The 21,024-nt window shown below is 38.5% G+C and overlaps 2 protein-coding genes across 3 annotated transcripts; both read right to left on the bottom strand.

Annotated features, from left to right (window-relative positions):
• Positions 1-489: 489 nt before the first annotated feature.
• LOC115992981 (heavy metal-associated isoprenylated plant protein 47-like) lies at positions 490-19,098 on the bottom strand. Of its 2 annotated transcripts, none has more exons than XM_031117237.1 (3): positions 18,296-18,948; positions 1,110-1,188; positions 490-1,001 (listed from the first exon to the last, which is right to left on the bottom strand). In XM_031117237.1, exons 2-3 carry the CDS (start codon positions 1,162-1,164, stop codon positions 724-726), a joined length of 333 nt encoding a protein of 110 aa, XP_030973097.1. In that variant the 5' UTR covers positions 1,165-1,188; positions 18,296-18,948; the 3' UTR covers positions 490-723. The 2 variants fall into 2 exon arrangements, with proteins under 2 accessions (XP_030973097.1, XP_030973096.1); XM_031117236.1 differs by lacking the exon at positions 18,296-18,948 and adding an exon at positions 18,956-19,098 and having other exon boundaries at positions 491-1,001.
• Positions 7,005-8,356, bottom strand: LOC115992980. The gene is made up of 3 exons (XM_031117235.1): positions 8,183-8,356; positions 7,706-8,106; positions 7,005-7,627 (listed from the first exon to the last, which is right to left on the bottom strand). The coding sequence occupies exons 2-3, from the start codon at positions 8,102-8,104 to the stop codon at positions 7,091-7,093; spliced, it is 936 nt and encodes a 311-aa protein (XP_030973095.1). The 5' UTR covers positions 8,105-8,106; positions 8,183-8,356; the 3' UTR covers positions 7,005-7,090.
• Positions 19,099-21,024: the final 1,926 nt, after the last annotated feature.

The raw sequence follows: 21,024 nt of genomic DNA, 5'->3' as shown, positions 1-21,024 counted from the left end.
ATTTCAACGTACTTTTTCACCCACATGTATTTCTACAAATATTTTCAAACAACAATTTTCAGTTTTTAAACACATATACCAAACGGGCCCTTGGTGTCTGAAAGAGTGTCTTTCAGACGCACCGTACGATTTTTTTTAAAGAATTATCTTACACGTGTCAGTTTTTGAAGGGGTCATTTTTGCTAACGTGTCAGCACGTGGTTAAAGGCTTCTGCTATTAGATATAGTATTAGATTAGATTAGATTAGATTATCAAAATTTATTGTCTGCTTTATCAACCAATCTACATCACTAGGTGAACAAATGGCAGCTTCATGATGATAGGCTGTTTGTTATAATAATTATCGAAACACATATGCATGAGTGAGAATAAACTCATTTTCTTGTATTTACAATAAATCATTTGAAGTAATTTGATTTTCATTATTGCGTCTAGTGATAAGGAAATAATCAAATTGAAAGCAGCCAAATCCTGAAGATATTTCGCAGTAACCAAATAATTTAAGAGTGAAGAAAAATCAATGCACCCACCCTTTGTCTTAGAATACATATATAACTTTATTAGCACAGGAGAAGTCTCTCTCTCTCACACATACACACACATATGTATATATATATATATATATATATATATATATATAGGATACACTACAAACAAGAAGCCTGACCAAACCAAAGAAAAATTTTACGTCTCACAGATCAGGTTGCAATATGCCAAATGTGTCACACGAAGAAGCAATTGCTAGGCCATGGATCAAAAATCACTCTGTAGTATGAGGGGAACTGTGGATATTGGTCATAACTCGAATAACATATAGTTGGAGTTGGGTTGTCTTCTTCATCTTTCTTCTCATCACTTTCTTCCAGTTGTGCCACACTCACTATGGTGGCATAGCCAACCTTCTTCCTCAGCGACCGGGTCAAGCAAACCGAATCAACTTCATCTCCTATCACTACCACCAGACTTCTATCATCTCCTTCGATTGCCATGGAGGTCACACCTGTTTGGTAATCATACAAAAAATTGCAACATATAAATCGAATTTGTCCCTTAACTTATAGTTTTCAAAAGCATAAGAGAGTTTTAAATTTGATTCACAATTTCACACCTTCTGCCCTTGCAGCAAGCTTCAAGGCCTTGGTTCTACATTTGTCACCAGTCATGTGCAACTTTATTACTAGCTTCCGCTGCACCATTGGATATATTACATGTAAAGAAATATATAGTATCTTCTAAAAAAAAAAAAAAAAAAAACAGTTTACTTCTAAAAAGCTAGTACTATTATTTCATGCAATTGCCATGTTTTTGGAGGGAAAAATAGAATACCTTCATATTTGATATTATGAAACAAATGGCAAAGTTATAATAGGATCTATATATGATATGAATTTGTGTTTTTGGAATATGAGGTAGTAATTTCTATTTATATGGACCTTGTAAGAGTCTCTCTCCCCTGTAGGAGCCTCTCTCTCTCTCTCTCTCCAAGAGTCCTTTCTCCCTATTCTCTCGCCAGTAGGGTCTGTCTAGGGTATAACCCACCTTTCCTAAGTGCCACCATAGAACAAGCCATAGTGGATGGCTTGCTTAACCTCCGCCTCACCAAAGAGGAGGAGGAAGAAATCACAAATATAACAAGGTGCAGATCGGATCTACTAGAAGAATGCAATCTAATTCTGTTTGGCCGTTTGTTATCAGACAAACATCAAAATCAAAGAGCTTTGAAATCCACATTGAGATCGGATTGGAAGATGGGTTCGGACTTGCAAATTGTGGATGTAGGAAACAATGTATTATAGTTCAAATTTAGTTTTGAATATCATCTACAGTGGGTAGAAAAGAATGGGCCATGGAATTTTGACAACAACCTCTTGTTGCTGTGCAGATGAAGAAGAGGCCTATCAATCACAAACATCACCTTTACCCTCTCCCCCTTCTGGGTTCAAATTTGGGGACTCCCTTTTGAGCTTATGTTTAAGGAAGTGTGTAGAGACCTAGGTAATAGCTTGGGGAAATTTATAGAAACTGACCGACAAGCATGGCAATCAGATCAAGCCAAGTTTTTGAGAGTTAGAGTGGATCTTCAACTGGATAAGCCTCTTAGGCGTGGGGGCAAAATAGCCAGCGTGGAGGGTGAGAAAGTTTGGGTAAGTTTCAAGTATGAAAGACTTCCAACTTTTTGTTTTCATTGTGGTAAGCTTAGGCATGATATGAAACACTGTCAGGAAATTCCAAACACCCAAAGCTCATCCAACCAATATGGTGACTGGCTGAGAGCTCAAGGAAGCTCTAAAATAGGTGTTGATAGATCAAGGTCTACTAGTAATGGGGGTAAAGATGATGGTAATGAGAACAAGGTTGAAGAACATATTCCAACCGCGGTAAAGAACTCATTTACCTCTGTCACTGACAGTGGACGAAGCACTTCAGGCATCGGAGGTAGCTGGAAAGAGGAAAAGCAGAATAATGGGTAGGTGAATGACATCATCGGCGACAGAAGAGACCAGACAGAGAAAGTTCTGAATGGATGGGACTACTCCACATGTTTGGAGCATGTTCCAATGCATGTGGCAGAGGCACGTGAAGTTGCTGAGACTCCCACACTTAGTCTCCCGTGGAGTTTCAAAATTGGAAATGAGGCAAAGGATGCATTGTCCTTAGTAGGCCAGCAAGCCCAAATTGAAAAAGACCCAATGGAAGTTACTAGCCCAATAAAGCCAAGCATTAATACAAATAGGGGAAGTATAGCCATGATAGTTCCTACAGGCCCAAAGATGGAAAAGAAAGTTAAAACCAGAGTCCATTTGAAAAAGATAGCAAGGGAGCAAGGTAAAAATAAAAGCCCACAGTCTGATATTGAATTGCCAACCGTGGGAAAAAAAAGGGGAGGGAAGTTCATATTTGATGAAGAGGAGGAAGTCATTATGTAGAAAAGGAGATGCAAAGCAGTGAACACAAACCAGACTAAGTCTGAGGAGAGATTGGCAATTACTACAGCGCAGCACCGCTGGAAGCCATGAATCCCATAAGCTGGAACTACCGGGGACTTGGGAACCCCTGGTCAATTAGAGCACTGCAGGATTTAGTGTGGCGTTACAATCCTAAAGTGGTCTTCCTTATGGAGACAAAAGGAAAAATTAGACGTATGGAGAGAATTAGAAATAGGCTGGGCTTTGCAAATGGCCTTATTGTTCCTTTTATTGGCCGCAGTGGAGGGCTTGCTTTTCTATGGGCTAGAGATGTCGACCTTGAAATCAAAAGCTATTCAAAGAACCATATTGATGCAGTGATCAAGGAACAGGTCAGTAATTTCTATTGGAGATTCACTGGCTTCTATGGGCATTCGGAAACCCACCGAAGGTATGAATCATGGCAACTTTTAGCTTTCCTCAATAATCAATTCCAACTCCCATGGCTATACCTGGGGGATTTTAATGAAATTTTATCAATAACTGAGAAGGCAAGGGGTGTGATTCAAACCTAATAGCAAATGGATGGATTTAGAAGGGTAGTCAACTATTGCAATTTCCAGGATTTGGGTTATAGTGGGGCTGACTATACATGGAGCAATATGCAGGAGGGAGATAACAACATAAGCCTAAGATTAGATAGAGCCTTCGCTACTCCGGAGTGGGTGGAAAAGTTTGGGGGTTTGAAAGTGCACCACATTACTGACTCCACATCGGATCACCTCACATTGCTAGTCACAGATTCAATATCCAAGCGCTATGCCAATGAAAAGTGCTTCCATTTCGAAGCAATGTGGGCAAAGAACAAGGATTTTGAAGCTGTTATAGAATCATCCTGGGGCATGGGGACTGATTTAAGCACCCCGGAAGGAATCATGGAGAATATCAAACAATGCGCTGTTGATCTTAGGATGTGGAGTTTAGAAGTGTATGGGCAAATCCCGAAAAAAATCTAGGCAAAAAGGACTGTTTTGAATAGCTTATCTAGGAGTAAGAAGGATGGTGTCCTAATTAATGAAATCAACAACTTAAAGAGAGAAATTAATACCCTCCTTGATGATGAGGAAATCTATTGGGGTGAATGAGCCAAAGCACACTGGCTCAAGGAAGGGGATAAGAACACAAAATTCTTCCATGCTCAGGCTTCGGAGAGGCGTAAGCAGAACACTATTATTGGAATTTGGGATGGATGAGGTAATTGGTGTGATGGAAAGGAAAGCATAGCCCATGCAGCTATTAGTTACTTTGAGAACATCTATACAACAACCCATCCAACACGAGTTGAAGAAGTAACTATAGCCATACCATCAAGGGTAACTAATGACATGAATGAGAGCTTAGACCGAGTCTTCACCAGAGAGGAGGTAGTCATTGCCCTCAAACAAATTCATCCCACCAAAGCTCCCGGCCCCGACGGTATGTCTACTTTATTTTATCAGAAATACTGGAATATTGTGGGTAATGGTATTACTAACATGGTCCTTGATGTTCTCAATAATAATGTATCAGTAGCTGAACTTAACAAAACCTATATATCCCTCGTTCCAAAAACAAACAACCCAAAGAAAATGACTGACTTCTGCCCTATCAGCTTATGTAATGTGGTGTATAAACTCATCTAAAAAACTCTAGCCAACAGACTAAAAGCCCTCCTACCACATCATCACTGAGAATCAGAGTGCATTCACTTCTGACTGTCTCATCACAGACAACGTGATTGTGGCTTTTGAATTAATGCACTTTCTAAACCACAAATTTGTAGGAAGGAAGGCTTCATTGTAGCCAAGCTTGACATGAGTAAGGTTTTTGATAGGGTGGAATGGTGTTTCATTCAAGGTGTTATGGAAAGAATGGGTTTCAGTACTAGGTGGATAAATTTGATTATGAAATGTATCACCTCTGTTTCATATTTAGTTCTTATAAATGGTGTTGCTTATGGAAATATCAAGCCAACCCATGGGATCCGACAGGGTGATCCCTTCTCCCCTAGTCTTTTCCTCCTCTATGTTGAAGGTCTCTCTACCCTCATCCATGAAGCTACCTGAAACCAGAACTTGACTGGTATTTCAATTGCACGTGGTTGCCCAAGAGTGACCCATCTCTTCTTTGCGGATGATAGTATTCTCTTCTGCAAAGCAAACCCTGAAGAATGCCAAGAGTTAAAGCTGATCCTCCATAGATATGAAGAAGCCTTGGGCCAAAAAATCAACACTGACAAATCCTCAGTGTTTTTCAGCCCAAACACAAGTCAAGATATTAAGGATGAGATTTTTAACATATTGGGGCCAATGCAAAACTCCAAGCACACTAAGTACTTGGGTCTCCCATCCTTCATTGGAAGGTCCAAGACACAGGTCTTCTCCATCTTAGAAGAGAGGATTGGGCAAAAATTGGCTGGTTAGAAAGGTAAGCTCCTTTCAATGGGGGGGAAGGAAATTCTCTTCAAAGCGGTGGCTCAAGCGATCCCGACGTATACCATGAGTTGCTTCCAACTCCCACAAAGCTTATGTGATGATTTGGAAAGTCTGATGTGAAACTTTTGGTGGGGTCAAAAGCAAAACGAAGCAAAAATGAGCTGGGTTAGCTGGAAAAAAATGTGTATGTCGAAAGCTTATGGAGGCATGGGGTTCTGGAACTTGAGAACTTTTAACCAAGCCATGCTTGCAAAGCAAGCATGGAGAATCCTTTCAAACCCAACTTCCCTAGTTACTCGAGTCCTTAAATCAAAGTACTTCCCTAAGGGCGATGTTCTAAATGCCAAACTATGGAGTTTGCCTTCATACTCTTGGAGAAGTATACACAGCAGCCTTGAGGTCATAAAGAATGGATCTCAATGGAGAGTAGGCAATGGGAAGCTGATTCACATTTGGGATGACAGGTGGCTGTCTACCCATCCACTTACAAGGTTATTTCTCCCACAAATGGCAATCCTAATTTTCCCATGGTTTCAGCTCTTATTGATCCTATTACAAAGTGGTGGAATATCAACTTGGTTAGAGCAACGTTTCTCCCCTTTAAGGCTGACACTATTCTAAGAATTCCTTTGAGTCATAACATGCCTGAGGATAAGATAATCTGGTTGGGAAATAACCGAGGAGAATTTACAGTAAAAAGCGCATATCACATTGCCTACAACCTGATTGAAGCAAAGAAAGATGGAGAATGTTCTTTAGGGGACCCATATAAATCACTTTGGAAGAGACTTTGGCATCTTAATCTTCCTGCCAAGGTCAAGATATTTGCCTGGAGGGTTTGTGTCAACAGTCTCCTCAATATGGAAGCTATTTATAGCAGAGGAATCAGCAACAATGGTGGCTGAAGATGGTAAAATTTAGTCTGATGGGCCTATCTTAATGGGCCTGACGGTTGGGTACTGTTTGGTCTGTGTAAAGGTGGGCCCACGCGCTCTGAAGGCCCATCGCAGACAGACATAATAAGGGCCCATAATCCGAAATCTCTATTGCCTAGAAAAGCCCTAAGATCCAATAAGGGAAATTGTATCAGAGTCCCACATTGGAAAGATCTGGAGGTTAAGAAGAAAAGCAACTCTCTACCACTATAAAAGGAGTAACATTCACGCAAATCAAGGTAAGATTAATTGACCCTCTCTAACGTTCTAGAAGAGAAGAGGCGAATTCTGACTTGACCTTCGGAGAGTGTTTGGCCGGCACCACACCGGTGCTCTCTAAAGGTTTTCTTCCGTTCGTTCTTGTTGTGCAGGTTCGTTGAGTCGCGAGTACAGTGTGACCTATTGGTGACAATTTTCAACGTCATCAGTTGGCGCCGTCTGTGGGGATCGAACCCACGACCACGTGGTGGACGGACAACATGACGATATAAGTCAGCTTCAATAAAGCGGACGGATAGTATATCGTATACGTGATAGACGGGTCCGATTAGAGGTGAGAAAAGCTTTTAAAGTGGACGGATCAACAAACTAGCTTATGCAAATTAACACTTAAAATGAAAGTAGACGGAGAAAAAATCCTCAACGGATACAGATAACGAAGAGACAATGAATGAAAAACGTTGTTCAGTACAAAATCAAACCTTAAACAAACCGTCTACAAATTATTAACAGTTTATAAAAAGGGAGACGGATCCTCCTCAGCAATTACAAGGGTTAGTCTGCTTTCTTGGGGTCGGCAACAGGAACCTCATTCGGCACAGCGGACTCCCCGTCTCCCTGGACAGCATCTTCACCGAAAAGGTCATCGGTATTTTCGGAGGCGACGGGCAAAGCAGACGTCTGGTCTTGATCAGTAAGTGTTATCATGGACACGTCCAGATCTGGGTAGGCCTTTTTTATCTGACGGAGTGCATCTTCAAAGCCTTGAAGGAGCGATCCCCCCAGCTCCTTCAGCAAAGCCTCCGAGTCGCGATACTCTTTGACGGCGACCTCCCTGGCCTGACGGAGTTTCTTCTTGAAATCCTTCAGTTCGTCATCTTTACCCTTCAAGGCCTTCCCAGCTTCCTCCGTCCTCTGCTCAAGTTCTTTTCTCGTCTTCTCAGAGAGTTCGAACTTCTGCTCCATTGTGGACTTCCACTTGTGCAGCTGGCTAAGCTCCTCCTCCGTCTGCCCATCTTTTAACCGTACCCGTTCCAGAGCCGCTTCACGGTTGAGGCAACGGTCCATCAAGCCCTTCATCATAACCAAGGACTGAAATAAACAAAATTAAGTGTTAAATATGAAACTAAGAAGTGGACGGACATGCACTGAAGGATAAAGAAAGGTTACCTGTCCGACGGCGAATAACCCCGTCTCCCCCATTGCCTCCGTCGAATGATTCCCCAGATCCTCATAGTCCTCTGCAGAAAGTATGGACGTAAGCTTCTCCAAAGCGAACTTCGAGTCGTCACGGAGAAGGGGAGGGGGCTTCTCCTCGCTGACGGGTGGGGCATGCATTAGGCCCTTACCGGCCCCGTGTTTAACTTGGGTGACGGTCTTAGCACCCTCAGCCATCAAGCCCACCACGGGTTCCATTGACACCTTTGGCTGCTTGTGTGGACGGTCAGATTTTGGGGGCTGCTTCCTTTTAGCCGATGATCCCGGCGCATTGGGAACCACGATCTCACCCGTCTTCTTTTGCTTGACGGCTAGAGATTTTATCATGGCCCTTCTCTTGGCGTCGTCCATTTCTGCAATACAGGACGGATGAATATGTTTACTCAAAAATGAAATTTTAATTACAAGAGTCAAAGTCGACGGGCTCACGTTTGTGTATTCTTTCGTCGTATGCGATGGCCTCACGGGTAGGTTCTGGACCGTCACAATACCAGTGTATTGTCTTTGGATTCACTAACTTGGCCCAGGTCCTTTCTTCCGGCTTAGCTTTTCTACAAACCTTTTCAAGGAAACTAAATTCCTCGAGGCTAACCTGCGGGCGCCGTCTACCTGCATAGAGAGACGGTCAAAATACGCATATAAAAGCGGACGGATGTATGTAAAAAAAAAAAGGGACAAGCAAGACGGGTGCATACGCGCTTGGTTTATTATTCCCCAAGTTGTATCGACAGGCATGTACTCCGTCTCTCCTGGACGGTTCATCCATCTGTCACCCTCCAGGAAGAAGTAGCGACTCTTCCAGTCTCTATTTGAGTCTGGAGTCTCAAAGATAACCTTCAACAAGGGACTTCGACTAGCAAAACGGTACAACCCCCTTGATCTATCAATCTCATCTGGACGGTAACAGTGAAGAAATTCACGGACCGTCAATCTCCTTTCTCCATTTGACATTGCGCCATAAACAATCTCCATTGCTATGAAGACCCTTCAGGCGTTCGGAGAAATCTGGGTGACGGACAGTCCCAGGTAATGCAAGAGTTCCCTATGTAGTGTAGAGAGCGGGAACCGAAGTCCAGCCTTCAACACCTGCTCGTACACTCCAACACCTTCTACCCCGTCATAATAACATTTCTCCGACACGTAGGGAAGACGGATTGGAATGTAATCTGGTATCTGAAAATTTGTTCTAAAGGTACTAAAATGTCTCTCTCGGATGACGGATGTGAACCTATGCACTGTCCACTCTGGTAACATGATGAACTGCCTTAGTCCATCAGCACCTACAACGGACTCCAGTGCTTGATTCCCGTCGTCAGCAGGACCCTCTATTTCTATTATCTCCACATCCTCACTTGTTGAGGACGAAGAGGATGCAGACGGACTCCTATCTTCGCCTGGACTATCTTGGTCTTTATGACCGGACGGGTATACATTCTCGTATTCCGTCCCGTCACGAACCACCGATTGGTTACTTGACGCACTAGACATTTCCTACAATTAATGATGAAACCTAAGACTTGACGGGTTTAAAAACATTGACGGGTATAGTAAGCCTAACAACAATGCTTGGACGAAAATGTAACTTGAATATGAAATTAAAGTAAATACGTACCACACCTGGCGGAGAACGGGTGACGGTTGTGGTAATTGGTGGTTACCAGTACTCGACGGATTGCTCTGACAAGGTTGACGGTTCGCTCTGACAGACGTTTTCTGTTTGGAAATGCGAAAATGAGAGATTGAGACGCCTCATATATATAGGAGATGCACGGAAGACGAAGCGACGCTTCGATCCTATACAATGGCCATTTAGAGATTGACACGTGGCATGCTAATAAATGCTGACAACCTGTCTGCTCGCATCAGCAGATTGTAACCGTCGACTCGATGAAACCTTCTGAAATCGCAAGATACCCGTCATCCTATCTGACGGTTAAATCCATCTGAAACCGTCATCCAATCTGACGGTTAAGTCCATCTGAAACCGTCGTCCTATCTGTCGGTTGAATCCGTCAATCAGTTTAAATCTTCTGTTTCGCGGATCCCATTCCGTCATTAAAATACCCGTCATGCCCCTACATTAGAATCGTCACCCCATTGATCCTTTGACCTAAAAGCAGACGGACCATTGGGGTGAAGGGGGCAACTGAAGATGGTAAAATTTAGTCTGATGGGCCTATCTTAATGAGCCTGACGGTTGGGTACTGTTTGGTCTGTGTAAAGGTGGGCCCACGCGCTCTGAAGGCCCATCGCAGACAGACATAATAAGGGCCCATAATCCGAAATCTCTATTTCCTAGAAAAGCCCTAAGATCCAATAAGGGAAATTGTATCAGAGTCCCACATTGGAAAGATCTGGAGGTTAAGAAGAAAAGCAACTCTCTACCACTATAAAAGGAGTAACATTCACGCAAATCAGGGTAAGATTAATTGACCCTCTCTAACGTTCTAGAAGAGAAGAGGCGAATTCTGACTTGACCTTCGGAGAGTGTTTGGCCGGCACCACACCGGTGCTCTCTAAAGGTTTTCTTCCGTTCGTTCTTGTTGTGTAGGTTCGTTGAGTCGCGAGTACGGTGTGACCTATTGGTGACAATTTTCAACGTCATCAGTGGCTATCCAATCTGTGAAAAAGCCCCTGAAAGCATTAACCATGCCCTCCTTAGCTGTGACTTCTCCACCCTTGTTTGGAACCAATGGCCTGAAAACCCCTTAAGCACACAAGAGGTTCGGTGGTCTTTCATTGATTCAGCCATGTTCATCCTCTCCCATCACTCTCAGTAAGATCTGGAACTTTTCTTTGGAATTGCCTAGGCCATATGGTATAATAGGAATAAGGTAGTCCATGAGGAAAGCTGCCTCTTCCACCTGCAAGTTTGGCAACTGGCTAAGAGTATGGTGGAGGACTTCAGCAATGCAGTTGACTGGGACTTCTCCTAACCAAGACCTCTTCCTGTCAAATGGAACCCCCCACCCCCAGGTTTTTTCAAGGTAAACGTTGATGGGGCAACCACGGACCATGATGGGAACTCTAGCGTTGGTGTAATTGTCAGGGACTGCACTGGCTAGGCAATTGTAGCCAGCTGCAAGTTCCTAAATGCGCACTATTCTGCAAATTTGGTGGAGATTATGGCCTTGCTTCAAGGTGTCCTGTTTGCCCAAGAATTGCATCTCCCTCGAGTCCTTATGGAGTCAGATGCACTTGCAGCAGTCTGAGCCATAAATGACAAATCCATAGGCAGCAGCTCGGGTCATCTTATCTAGGAAATTCTGCAGAATCGAAATTCCTTTGAGTCTTGTTCTTTTCAGCACATAGGTAGAGACTTCAATCAAGTTGCGCATGAGTTAGCCCAACATGCTCGCAAGACTGAAAGTTCTCAAATATGGTAGGGTGTTACCCCTCCTTTTATTTCATTGTTAATTCAATCAGATGTACTCTAGTGTCTAGGCTTTGTTTCTGCTTCTACAGATCCTTTGTTTGGCTGTATTCCTCTCTCTGGTTTAATGAAATCAGGTCCATTTTCCAAAAAAAAAAAAAAAAGTGCCTATTTATATTAGAGCTGATGAGCGGTAGTAACCTGTGGACTGACTCATGGGATGTACGTACACCAGTGATTAGTTGACTGGGGATGAGTATTTATGCTTTATACAAGTCAAGATTTCGTATTGTATGGTTATAGGTTTAGGTCTTTTAATTCTAACATCTAGACCAACTTTCAAAAGTAGGAAGCTACTGCAGAATTATTAAGAATCCTTTTTTCAATTAGTAATTTAAATACGGGTCTGGTTAATGTATGCCCTTAAGATATACAATAATCATCTAATTTAAAAAACTTTTTATGAAAATTTTAAAAAATTATCAAAGTATTTAGTTACATTTTCATTTTCTCATAAAAAATTTCCTAAAATAGTTATTAATATATATTTTAAAGACATAGACTAATAAAACTCAATAAATATTAGACATGTATAACGTCAACATATATGACGTCCAAGATCTGAAAGTCGACCTCGTGCTTATGTGAAAGGTTGAGCGCAGAGATTGGGTAATCTGGGCCATGCATTCTCAAATTGCTTAATTAGCTGGGTGCGTATCTGAAAGAATAGAAGTTTTAGAATCATTGGCAGTTTCATCTAGGAAGATTTGAGTTCAGATTTCAGATGAACGATTAAAATTAATCTAGGAATTGGTCTTTGCTCGGTAAGATAAAGGTAATATACTAATATTAGGGATTATTTTATATGAAAATTTTATTTTTATACTTGGAAGGGGCTAATTTCAAGCCTGCCAGATTGGACTCCAATTGCTTAAGGTTAATTTTTATATGTAGCAGGTGCTAAGCCGCGTATTTTTTTCCTTATGTTTTAAACTATTCCTGCTTCTTTTTGGAAACACTTAAAACGACTCTATTCCTTGTATATATATATCTGTATCAACTTGTGCAATATACTTTCCATAGTGTAGTACTTTTTGAATTCAGATTTGAAAGGTGCTCCATGGAAGACTTATGAGTCTTTTTTTTTCCCCCTCGATAATGGAAGACTCACAAGTCTTAAAGTATGATTACATATACAAATACATATTAGGCGAAAATGTACTTTTGGTCCATACATTCTGGGTCGTTTCACAATTTGGTCCCTAAATTGATTTCACTCTTAGGTCAATCTCTAATTTCAGAAAATCATTTTTATTTTGGTCCTTGCCATAACCCAGTAACAGAAAAATCTGAGGTGGTAGACGGAATGCACTGTGTGCACAATAAATGCTGACGTGACTAATAAAATAATAATAAAATATTTTATTTGGCATTTTCTAAATGTCATGTCAGCATTTTAATTTTTTTAAAAGCCACATCAGAAATTTAAAAAAATAAATAAATTTAAAGAAAAACCTTAAATCTAATTAATTTAAAATTTTGATTAAAATTTTCTTTTCTTAATATTCATGTTCTTCAACCTGTTCTTCGTGTTCTTCACAGACCAAACCTAGCAACCCAGAACTCAAACCCATATCAGAAGAACACAAACGAAAACAAGAAGAAAAAATTAAATTAATACTAACAGGAAATTTTCGTCATGTTCTTCCCAAATCCAAGAAGCAACCAAACCAATCTCTAGCAAACCCCAAATCCAAATCCAGCAATCAAACCCAATCTCCATCAAATCCAGAAAAACAAAAAATAAATCGAAGAAACAAACCCATAAACACAGTAACAAACCCAATATCTAGCAAACCCACAAACCCAGAAATTTTCTTAGGAAACAAACACAAAAAACCCCATAAAATCAAACAACTCCACATCCTCTCGTAAAAAGAAAAACAAAAAAACCCAGAACAGGAGGAACAAAGTTTTGTAATATGAGAAAGGAGAGGAAAATCGGACCACAGGCAAAGCTGTAGGCGGAGGAGATAAGGCTTGGGGTGGCTCGTCCATGGCAGATCGCGAATAGGTGTGCTGCCATGGCCGAATCTCCATAGCTTTCTTGTTCTTCTTCCCTAAGACCCATGGCTAAAAACCCATCTTCCCCACTGACCCATGGCTGAAGAGTGAAGACCCATGGCCACACCCCACCGATCTGAGCCCAGATTAAACCCACAACCACCGATCTCCACCTCAACAACTTGAAGAGGCTACTTCTTTCTCAAGTTAAAAACCACCTTGGTTTGATTTCTTCAGAGTTGGGCATTCTCTATTTTCAAAAGTGCGAAGATGAGCAAAGCGGAACAGCCAACACGACGTCGTAATGCGGTGGCCGAGTACCGCAAGAAACTCCTCTAGCATAAGGAACTTGAATCCCGAGTTCGATTTGGTCCGTCTCTCTCTCCCCCTCTCTCTCTCCAAACCCTAATTCCTTTCAATCTAAAAAAGCTTTGTTTTTTTCTTATTCGGACTACACCTACGGTTTCAGTTTTTCTATTATTTTCATTTTTTATTTTTTTGAATTAAACTAAAATTGAAAAATAAAAATTATTTTTATTTTTTTTATTTAGAAAATGCTGACATGGCATTTAGAAAATGTCAAATAAAATATTTTATTAGCCACGTCAATATTTACTGTGCACACAGTGCATTCCGTCTACCACCTCAGATTTTTCTGTTACTGGGTTGACGGCAAGGACCAAAATAAAAACGATTTTCTGAAATTAGGGATTGACCTAGGAGTGAAATCAATTTAGGGACCAAATTGTGAAACAACCCAAAATGTAGGGACTAAAAGTGCATTTTTGCCTACATATTATGGGACAAGACAACTCTGACCTGAATTCATAATTCATAAATAATGAAAGAGACCCCACAGGTATTGAGTGGTGAACTCATTTATCAAGGGCATGACATAAATTTGGAAATCTTAAGTTCAATTAGGGGTGGCAAATGGATCGGTTTGGGTGGGTTTGAGATGGATATAATTGGGTTGGGTATATAAAACCCATTTAACTAATTTCTTCTAACTTAAAACCAACTCAACCCAATTATTATGGGTAAACCCTAACCCACCCAATTATCCAATTATCAAAATTACTAAAATGCCACTAAAGTGAAAATGACCAAAGTACTCTAAAATCTTCAAAAATGAACAAAATACCCCCAAATTTAAAATTACCAAAATACCCCCAAAACCCAAAAAAAGACCAAAACACTCCCGAAACCTAAAAAATGACCAAAATACTACCAAAACCCAAAAAATGACCAAAATACCCTCGAAACTCAAAAAATGACCAAAATACCCCCGAAACCCATAAAATGACCAAAATGCCCCTGAAATCCAAAAAATTACCAAAATATCCTCGAAACCAAAAATTACCCCCAAAACACAAAAAATGACCAACATACTCCCGAAACCAAGAAAATGACCAAAATACCCACAAAACCCAAAAAATTACCAAAATACTCCCGAAACCAAAAAAATGACCAAAATACCCCCCAAAACCCAAAAAATTACCAAAATACTCTCGAAACCAAAAAAATGACCAAAATACCCTCAAAACCCAAAAATGACCAAAATACTCCCGAAATCCAAAAAATTACCAAAATACCCCCAAAATCCAAAAAATGGCTAACATACCCCCCGAAACCTAAAAATTACCAAAATACTCCCAAAACCTAAAAAAATTACCAAAATACACCCAAAACCAAAATAACCAAAACATGACCAAAATACCCCAAAAACCTTAAAATGACCAAAATACCCCCAGAACCTAAAAAATGACCAAAATACCCCTAAAACCTAAAAATTTCCAAAATAATCACAAAACCTACAAAATGACCAAATACCCCCAGGAATCCATAAAATGACAAAAATACCCCTAAAACCTAAAAATTACCAAAATACCCCCAAAACCCATAAAATAACCAAAATACGCCCGAAACCAAAAAATTACGAAAATACCCCCCGAAACATAGAAAATGACGAAAATACCCATGAAACCCAAAAAATGACCAAAATACACCCCGAAACCTAAAAAAATACCAAAATACCCCCCAAAACCCAAAAAAAGTCCAAAATACCCCCGGAACCTAAAAAATTACCAAAATAATCTCGAAGTCTAAAAGTTAACCAAAATAACGCCGAAACCTTAAAAATGGCCAAAATAACCCCGAAGCCTAAAAATTGACCAAAATAACTTAGAAACCAAAAAATGATCAAAATACCCTTGAAATTTAAAAAATGATCGAAATACCCTTGAAACCCAAAAATTAACCGAAATACCCCTTGAAACCTAAAAAATGACCAAAGTACCGCTAAAACCTAAATATGACCAAAATAACCCCTAAACCTTAAAATGACCAAAATATCCTCGAAATCTATAATATGACCAAAGTACCCCGAAACCTATAAAATGGAAAAATGCCCCTTAAACCTATAAGTCGATAAAAATACACCCTAGACCTAAAAAAAAAACCCAAATCCCTCCTAAAACTAAAAAATGACCAAAATACTCCCTAAACATAAAAAATGACCAAAATACCCCCTAAACCTAAAAATGACTAAGATAGCTCGAAAACCTAAAGAATGATTGAAATATCCCCAAAACCTAAAAAGTTATTAGACGACCTCCAAAACCTAGAAAATTACAAAAATGGCCCCAAAATCAAAAGTGAACGAAACACCCCTAAAACCTAAAAAATTAGTGACATTCTCTCAAAACCTACAAAATGACTGAAATACTCTTAGAACCTTTAATTTAACGAAAATACCCTCGAAACATCCAAAATACCCCAAACCCCTATTTTGGTAATTTTAGAGGCTTCGGGTGTATTTTGTTCATCTTATAGGATTAGTGGTATGTTGGTCATTTTAGATATTTTGAGGAGTATTTTGGTCGTTTTATAGGTTTAGAGGTATTTTGGTCGTTTTAGGGGTTTTAGGGTATTTTTGGTAATTTTAGAGGTTTCAAGTTGTTTGTGGCCATTTTAGAGGTTTTGAGTTTATTTGGGTCATTTCAAAGGTTTAGGGGTATTTTTGTCACTTTATAGGTTTGAGGGTATTTTGGTCATTTTTTAAGTTTCATGGGTATTTGAGTAATTTTTTAGGTTTAGGGGGTATTTTGGTCATTTTATATTTTTAGGGGGGTATTTTGGTCATTTTTAGGTTTTCAGATTATTTTGATTAATTTTTAGGCTTCGGGGTTATTTTGGCCACTTTTAGTCTAGAGTTTTTTGGTATCTCATGAGAAGAGAGAGGAATAATTTGCCAAAGGCTCGCCGGATACCATTTCCTAATAATAATAATAATAATAATTTAATGAAAGCGTAAAATGTCTCAGACATATCACAAACCCTTGAGAATTTCTTATATAATATATATATATATATATATATATATATATAATAATTGGTGAAGCTAAGATAAACTCAAATTAGAAATATTTCAAATTAGTGTTCCAATTTTACGTCATGTATCCTAAATTATTTATTTTTAAAAAATTTTATTTTTTAATTTTAGAATCAAATATGGGATTACATCATAAATATTCATCCAAGTTAGTTATTAAGTACAAAAATCAAAGAGTTTAGAATAAATGAATCATTAAAAAAAAAAAAAGTGCTTCACAATAAAATTTTTTTAAAAAAGAACAATTTATATTTTATATCCAATAATATCCTTACAAATTTTTTTAAAGAGTTAACAAAATATAAAAATGACTATCAGTATTATTTAAATGATATATATAGGAATTATATTATGTATTTTATTGTATATCTTTAAGTGTATCTATGCATATGCATGGAGTTACAAGTTAGTATCACTATAATAACAAAGAACATCTCAATAAGTTAAAGATAAATCTATTTCTCCAAAAAAAGAAAAAAGAAAATAGGTTGATAATAAAGCTGACTATAGTTTGTAATACCAAGCGAGATTCAACTTAACATCAAGTCTTTTCTTTAGTTTCCAAATATCGCGTTTTCTTTAGCTTCCAAATATCCTTGGTCCTTAATCTTGTGCATTTGTTGCATCCTTTATATCACGCCCCAAACCCAAAAGGGTCCATAGCATGAGAAATCATCTCAAAGATACTTGTAGATTTCTCCTTTTTATTTTTGACCATACAAAACATGTTTTAGTTTTGGAAATTGCTAACTGAATACGACAACATCATTTTCAATAATAATGTAACAAGAATAATTAAATGATGAAACATAAAGTTTCTCAAAATAATACCATGAAACTATATATTATAATCTGTGAGCACCAATAGTATAATTTCCAAAGCCATAATATCTAACATAAGATAAATTATCATAAATCTACCACACTACCACATAGACCGGTTAGGAGATTCACCCATTCACAACTGGCATGATATTGTCCTCTCTGGTATGCAGACTCTTGGCCCCATGGACAGTAGTCTCACGCATACCTTCAAGGTTTTTCTCTCCCCCCATGGGCAATAAAGAGAGCGCGTCAAATAGGACCTCTCTTGCATGCGGTCTCTTGGCCCTATGGGCAGCAGCCTCACCCACACATAATCAAGGAACCTCTTCCCCCCATGGACAGCAGGGAAGAACGCGTCATCCAAAGTAAAAGGACACTGACCTAGATTTGATTCCGTTGTCACAAAGACTACTGAAACCAAATCGGGTGATCACTAGGAAATCACACATGGCATGGTATTAAAACCAAATAAGCTCACAGGTTACATTACTTTGAAACACATAATTCATATCCAGGTAGTTTTAGAAAACCTTAAATAATCTAACTTCTACAAAATTTGTAAGGTTTTCAACTTCATTCTTGTCAAGAGATTTTCTAACAATTTCCCAAATAATACAAGATAAGGTAAGCATCTTTAAATTTTTCAATACATCATAAAATCAATGATTTTCTTATCAAAGATTAAATAAAAGATGCTCATTTTTCCATATCAACAATTCATGCATTTCCCCAAATGCAATACCAAATATGATGCATTTCCATATATAATCATGTATATATATTAAGGGTACGACACAATATTTCCATAGGTAGTTTCCAAAAGTGTGTCTAATCCAAAAACAACAATTATGTTATTTTTCAAAAATCCCATTAAAAAGTTACTTACCTTGCAACCCGCAAAAAGCCTAATTCTCCAACCTCCAAAGGAGATTAGCTAGAACCTTAACAATATCAAGCAAACCTAATACAATAAGCATAAAACTTAAAATTGTATTTAGCTACAATTTAGGAATTACCAAATAATCACTTAATTAGGCAAGCCTAGTATTTAACCTCATCAATAATAATATATTCCACTTCCATAGTTTCTCAACAAATTGATTAACAAGGCATAAACTCCAATTTATAAAGTTAACAAATTTAATATCATCTCCAACATTATGACTAGCTTCCATAAATTTTACACTACATCATTAAGAGACCTATGAAAGCAAAATCAATATATCCTCCAAGATAAGAAATCTAGAACTTCAACAAATTCCAAATAAACCCAATGGCAATGGGAAAAATTAAATTTACCAACCATTACATGTTATAACTTAAAACCCCTAAATTTTCCACCATAAATAACCCTTACTTAGTCATCATTAGCACAAACCATATACCCACTCATCAAATAATTCCACCAATACAAAACCCATACATAAAAACACACAAATATCACTTCCAATACTCATAAATCACATGGGTATCATTACTAAAACTTAGATAAAAATAACCTCAAGCAAAAGTACAATACCCACCAAAAAGATGAGAAATTTTTTACCTCAAAAAAGGATGTGAAGGTGTTTATGGGTTCTCAAAAATTTTCCGGTGATCTTGCCGAAAATGATGGTGGAAATGGTGGTGGTGGTGTGGAAGTACCGGTGGAGAAGATGAGAGTAGAGAGAAGCGTACAAGAGAAAACAAAAAAATGAAATGAAAGAAAGAAAGAATGAGCCGGCCAAAGAAGAGATAAGAGGGAGTTAGTTGTGTGGTGGGTAGTGGGGTTAGGTGGGGTTTGGCACATGGGAACCCAAAAATATCTGATCTTTGACTTTTTTTTTTTGACTTGCTGGGACGTTACATTTGAGCCAAAATCATTAAAGATCCCATGCCAAGTGCATGATAAATTACCCTTCAATTGTCCAACTCTTCTATCAATCACAAAAGAGTGTTATTGAATTTGAAATCACAAAGCCATATATTCAATGAGACCAAGTGTTTATAAGGCAAGGATGGGAGGTATCTCTCCCCGATGTGGGATTGAGTAAATTTGTGCGGGTGAGAGCGAGGGTTGACCTTGCCCATCCCAAAGCGGACAATGCCTAATTGGGGAAAGATTCGTTCCTTCCACAATAATTATATAATTATAATTATAATAATAATAAGTTACCGTCATGTATGATTACTCAAATTAACGTTTTTTTTTTTTAAAAAAAAAAAACTTGTATTTTATAATATTCTTGTTCTGTTTGGTAAGTGGGAGTTTGTTTGTTTGTTTGTTTTTTTTTTTTTTTTTTTTTTTTTTTTTTTTTAAATTAAAAAAAAAAATCAAAATACGTATATTTTTATTGGAAAGTATGGACTTGTAAGTTGTAACTACCTTGTCGTAATTCACAATATGTTGTTAGCACGTTATCAATTACGTTTGTCTCTTTAGATTGTTGGCTGCTAAGCCGAGCCGTGAAATTGAAAAATGTTGAGAGAAATGTGTATTTGTAACATTTCTCGTAGGAGGAGATTCAGAGCTCAGAAGCCTTGAAGCTTGGAATGATATTATATATAAAAAAAGATTAGAAAAATTAACGTCTAAAAAAAAGATAAAATGATATAAAAATGGAATTACAACTTCCAGTTAAGTTTGAGTTCATTTGAAAAACTCTAAATTCAACTGCCAAAAAAAAAAAAAATCTGTTCAAAAGTAAACAGTGTTAAATTATTGATTGTCTCAAAAGTTTAAACTATTGGAATACGGTAAATTTAATCATTTAACTAATACTTCTAACATTCCCCTAACCTTCATGTGTGGGCTGAAATTAGGTGAGATCTAATACATAAGAATTTAAATGGGAGGTAGAGTAGAAGAGATAAGGATCGAATTCAGGACCTCATGTTCTAATATCATGTTAAATTACTAATTGTCCAAAAAGTTTAAGTTATTGAAATATGGTAAATTTAATCATTTAACCAATACTTCTAACAAACATCACAGATCAAACAAGTTTCTTTCCTCATAATTAATTAGTATGCAATAATTACACGGCGCAAGAATGAATAAAGAGCTTCACAAAAGACTAACATAAGAGCATTAGCATTGGAGAATGCTAATGCCATATCTAAAGGAAACCTGGCATTTGCAGCCTCAAAATCATCTGCATCAAAGAATTGTAAAGGCAAGTATTGCAAATTTTTTTGCAATACTGCTACAGTGCAATTCTATCTTTAGAATTGCACTGTAGTAGTATTGTAAAAAAAAAAAAATATATATTTTATCTCTACTCTCTCATCTCTATCTCTCCTCTCTCATCTCTATCTCTCATTTCAATCCTTCCTCCCTCACTCCCACTCTGTCTCTCCGTCTCCCACTCCCTGTTTCTCCCCATCAAATCCCATCAAACTCCACTCCCACACCCACACCTTCCCCCTGCCGCTGCCCCAATTACATCCCCAATCGCATCTTGACATAGCCCGGTAGCTCGCCAAGCTCGACGTTGACATAATCGAGGCCGGGTTCCCCGCTGCCTCCAACGATGATTTTGAGGCCGTGCCAAGGAGATTGGCAATGCTGTCGATGCTGATGGGTACCTTCTAGTCATCTGTGGCCTTTCTCTGTGATTTGTAATGGGGTCCAGT

The sequence above is a fragment of the Quercus lobata genome, chromosome 5 (assembly GCF_001633185.2).
Source record: "Quercus lobata isolate SW786 chromosome 5, ValleyOak3.0 Primary Assembly, whole genome shotgun sequence".
Taxonomy (NCBI): Eukaryota; Viridiplantae; Streptophyta; class Magnoliopsida; order Fagales; family Fagaceae; genus Quercus; species Quercus lobata.
Note: the sequence above shows the minus strand (reverse complement) of the source record. Positions and strands in the feature narration are given on the sequence as shown.

What these genes read in the sequence shown, in the direction of transcription:
- LOC115992981 (XM_031117236.1), bottom strand. Translation starts at nt 1,164, where the DNA reads ATGACTGGTGACAAATGTAGAACCAAGGCCTTGAAGCTTGCTGCAAGG. An exon ending in GCTTGCTGCAAGGGCAGAAG is followed by an intron (nt 1,002 to 1,109) that starts GTGTGAAATTGT and finishes ATTACCAAACAG; the next exon opens with GTGTGACCTCCATGGCAATC.
- LOC115992980 (XM_031117235.1), bottom strand. Translation starts at nt 8,104, where the DNA reads ATGGACGACGCCAAGAGAAGGGCCATGATAAAATCTCTAGCCGTCAAG. An exon ending in GGTTATTCGCCGTCGGACAG is followed by an intron (nt 7,628 to 7,705) that starts GTAACCTTTCTT and finishes TGTTTATTTCAG; the next exon opens with TCCTTGGTTATGATGAAGGG.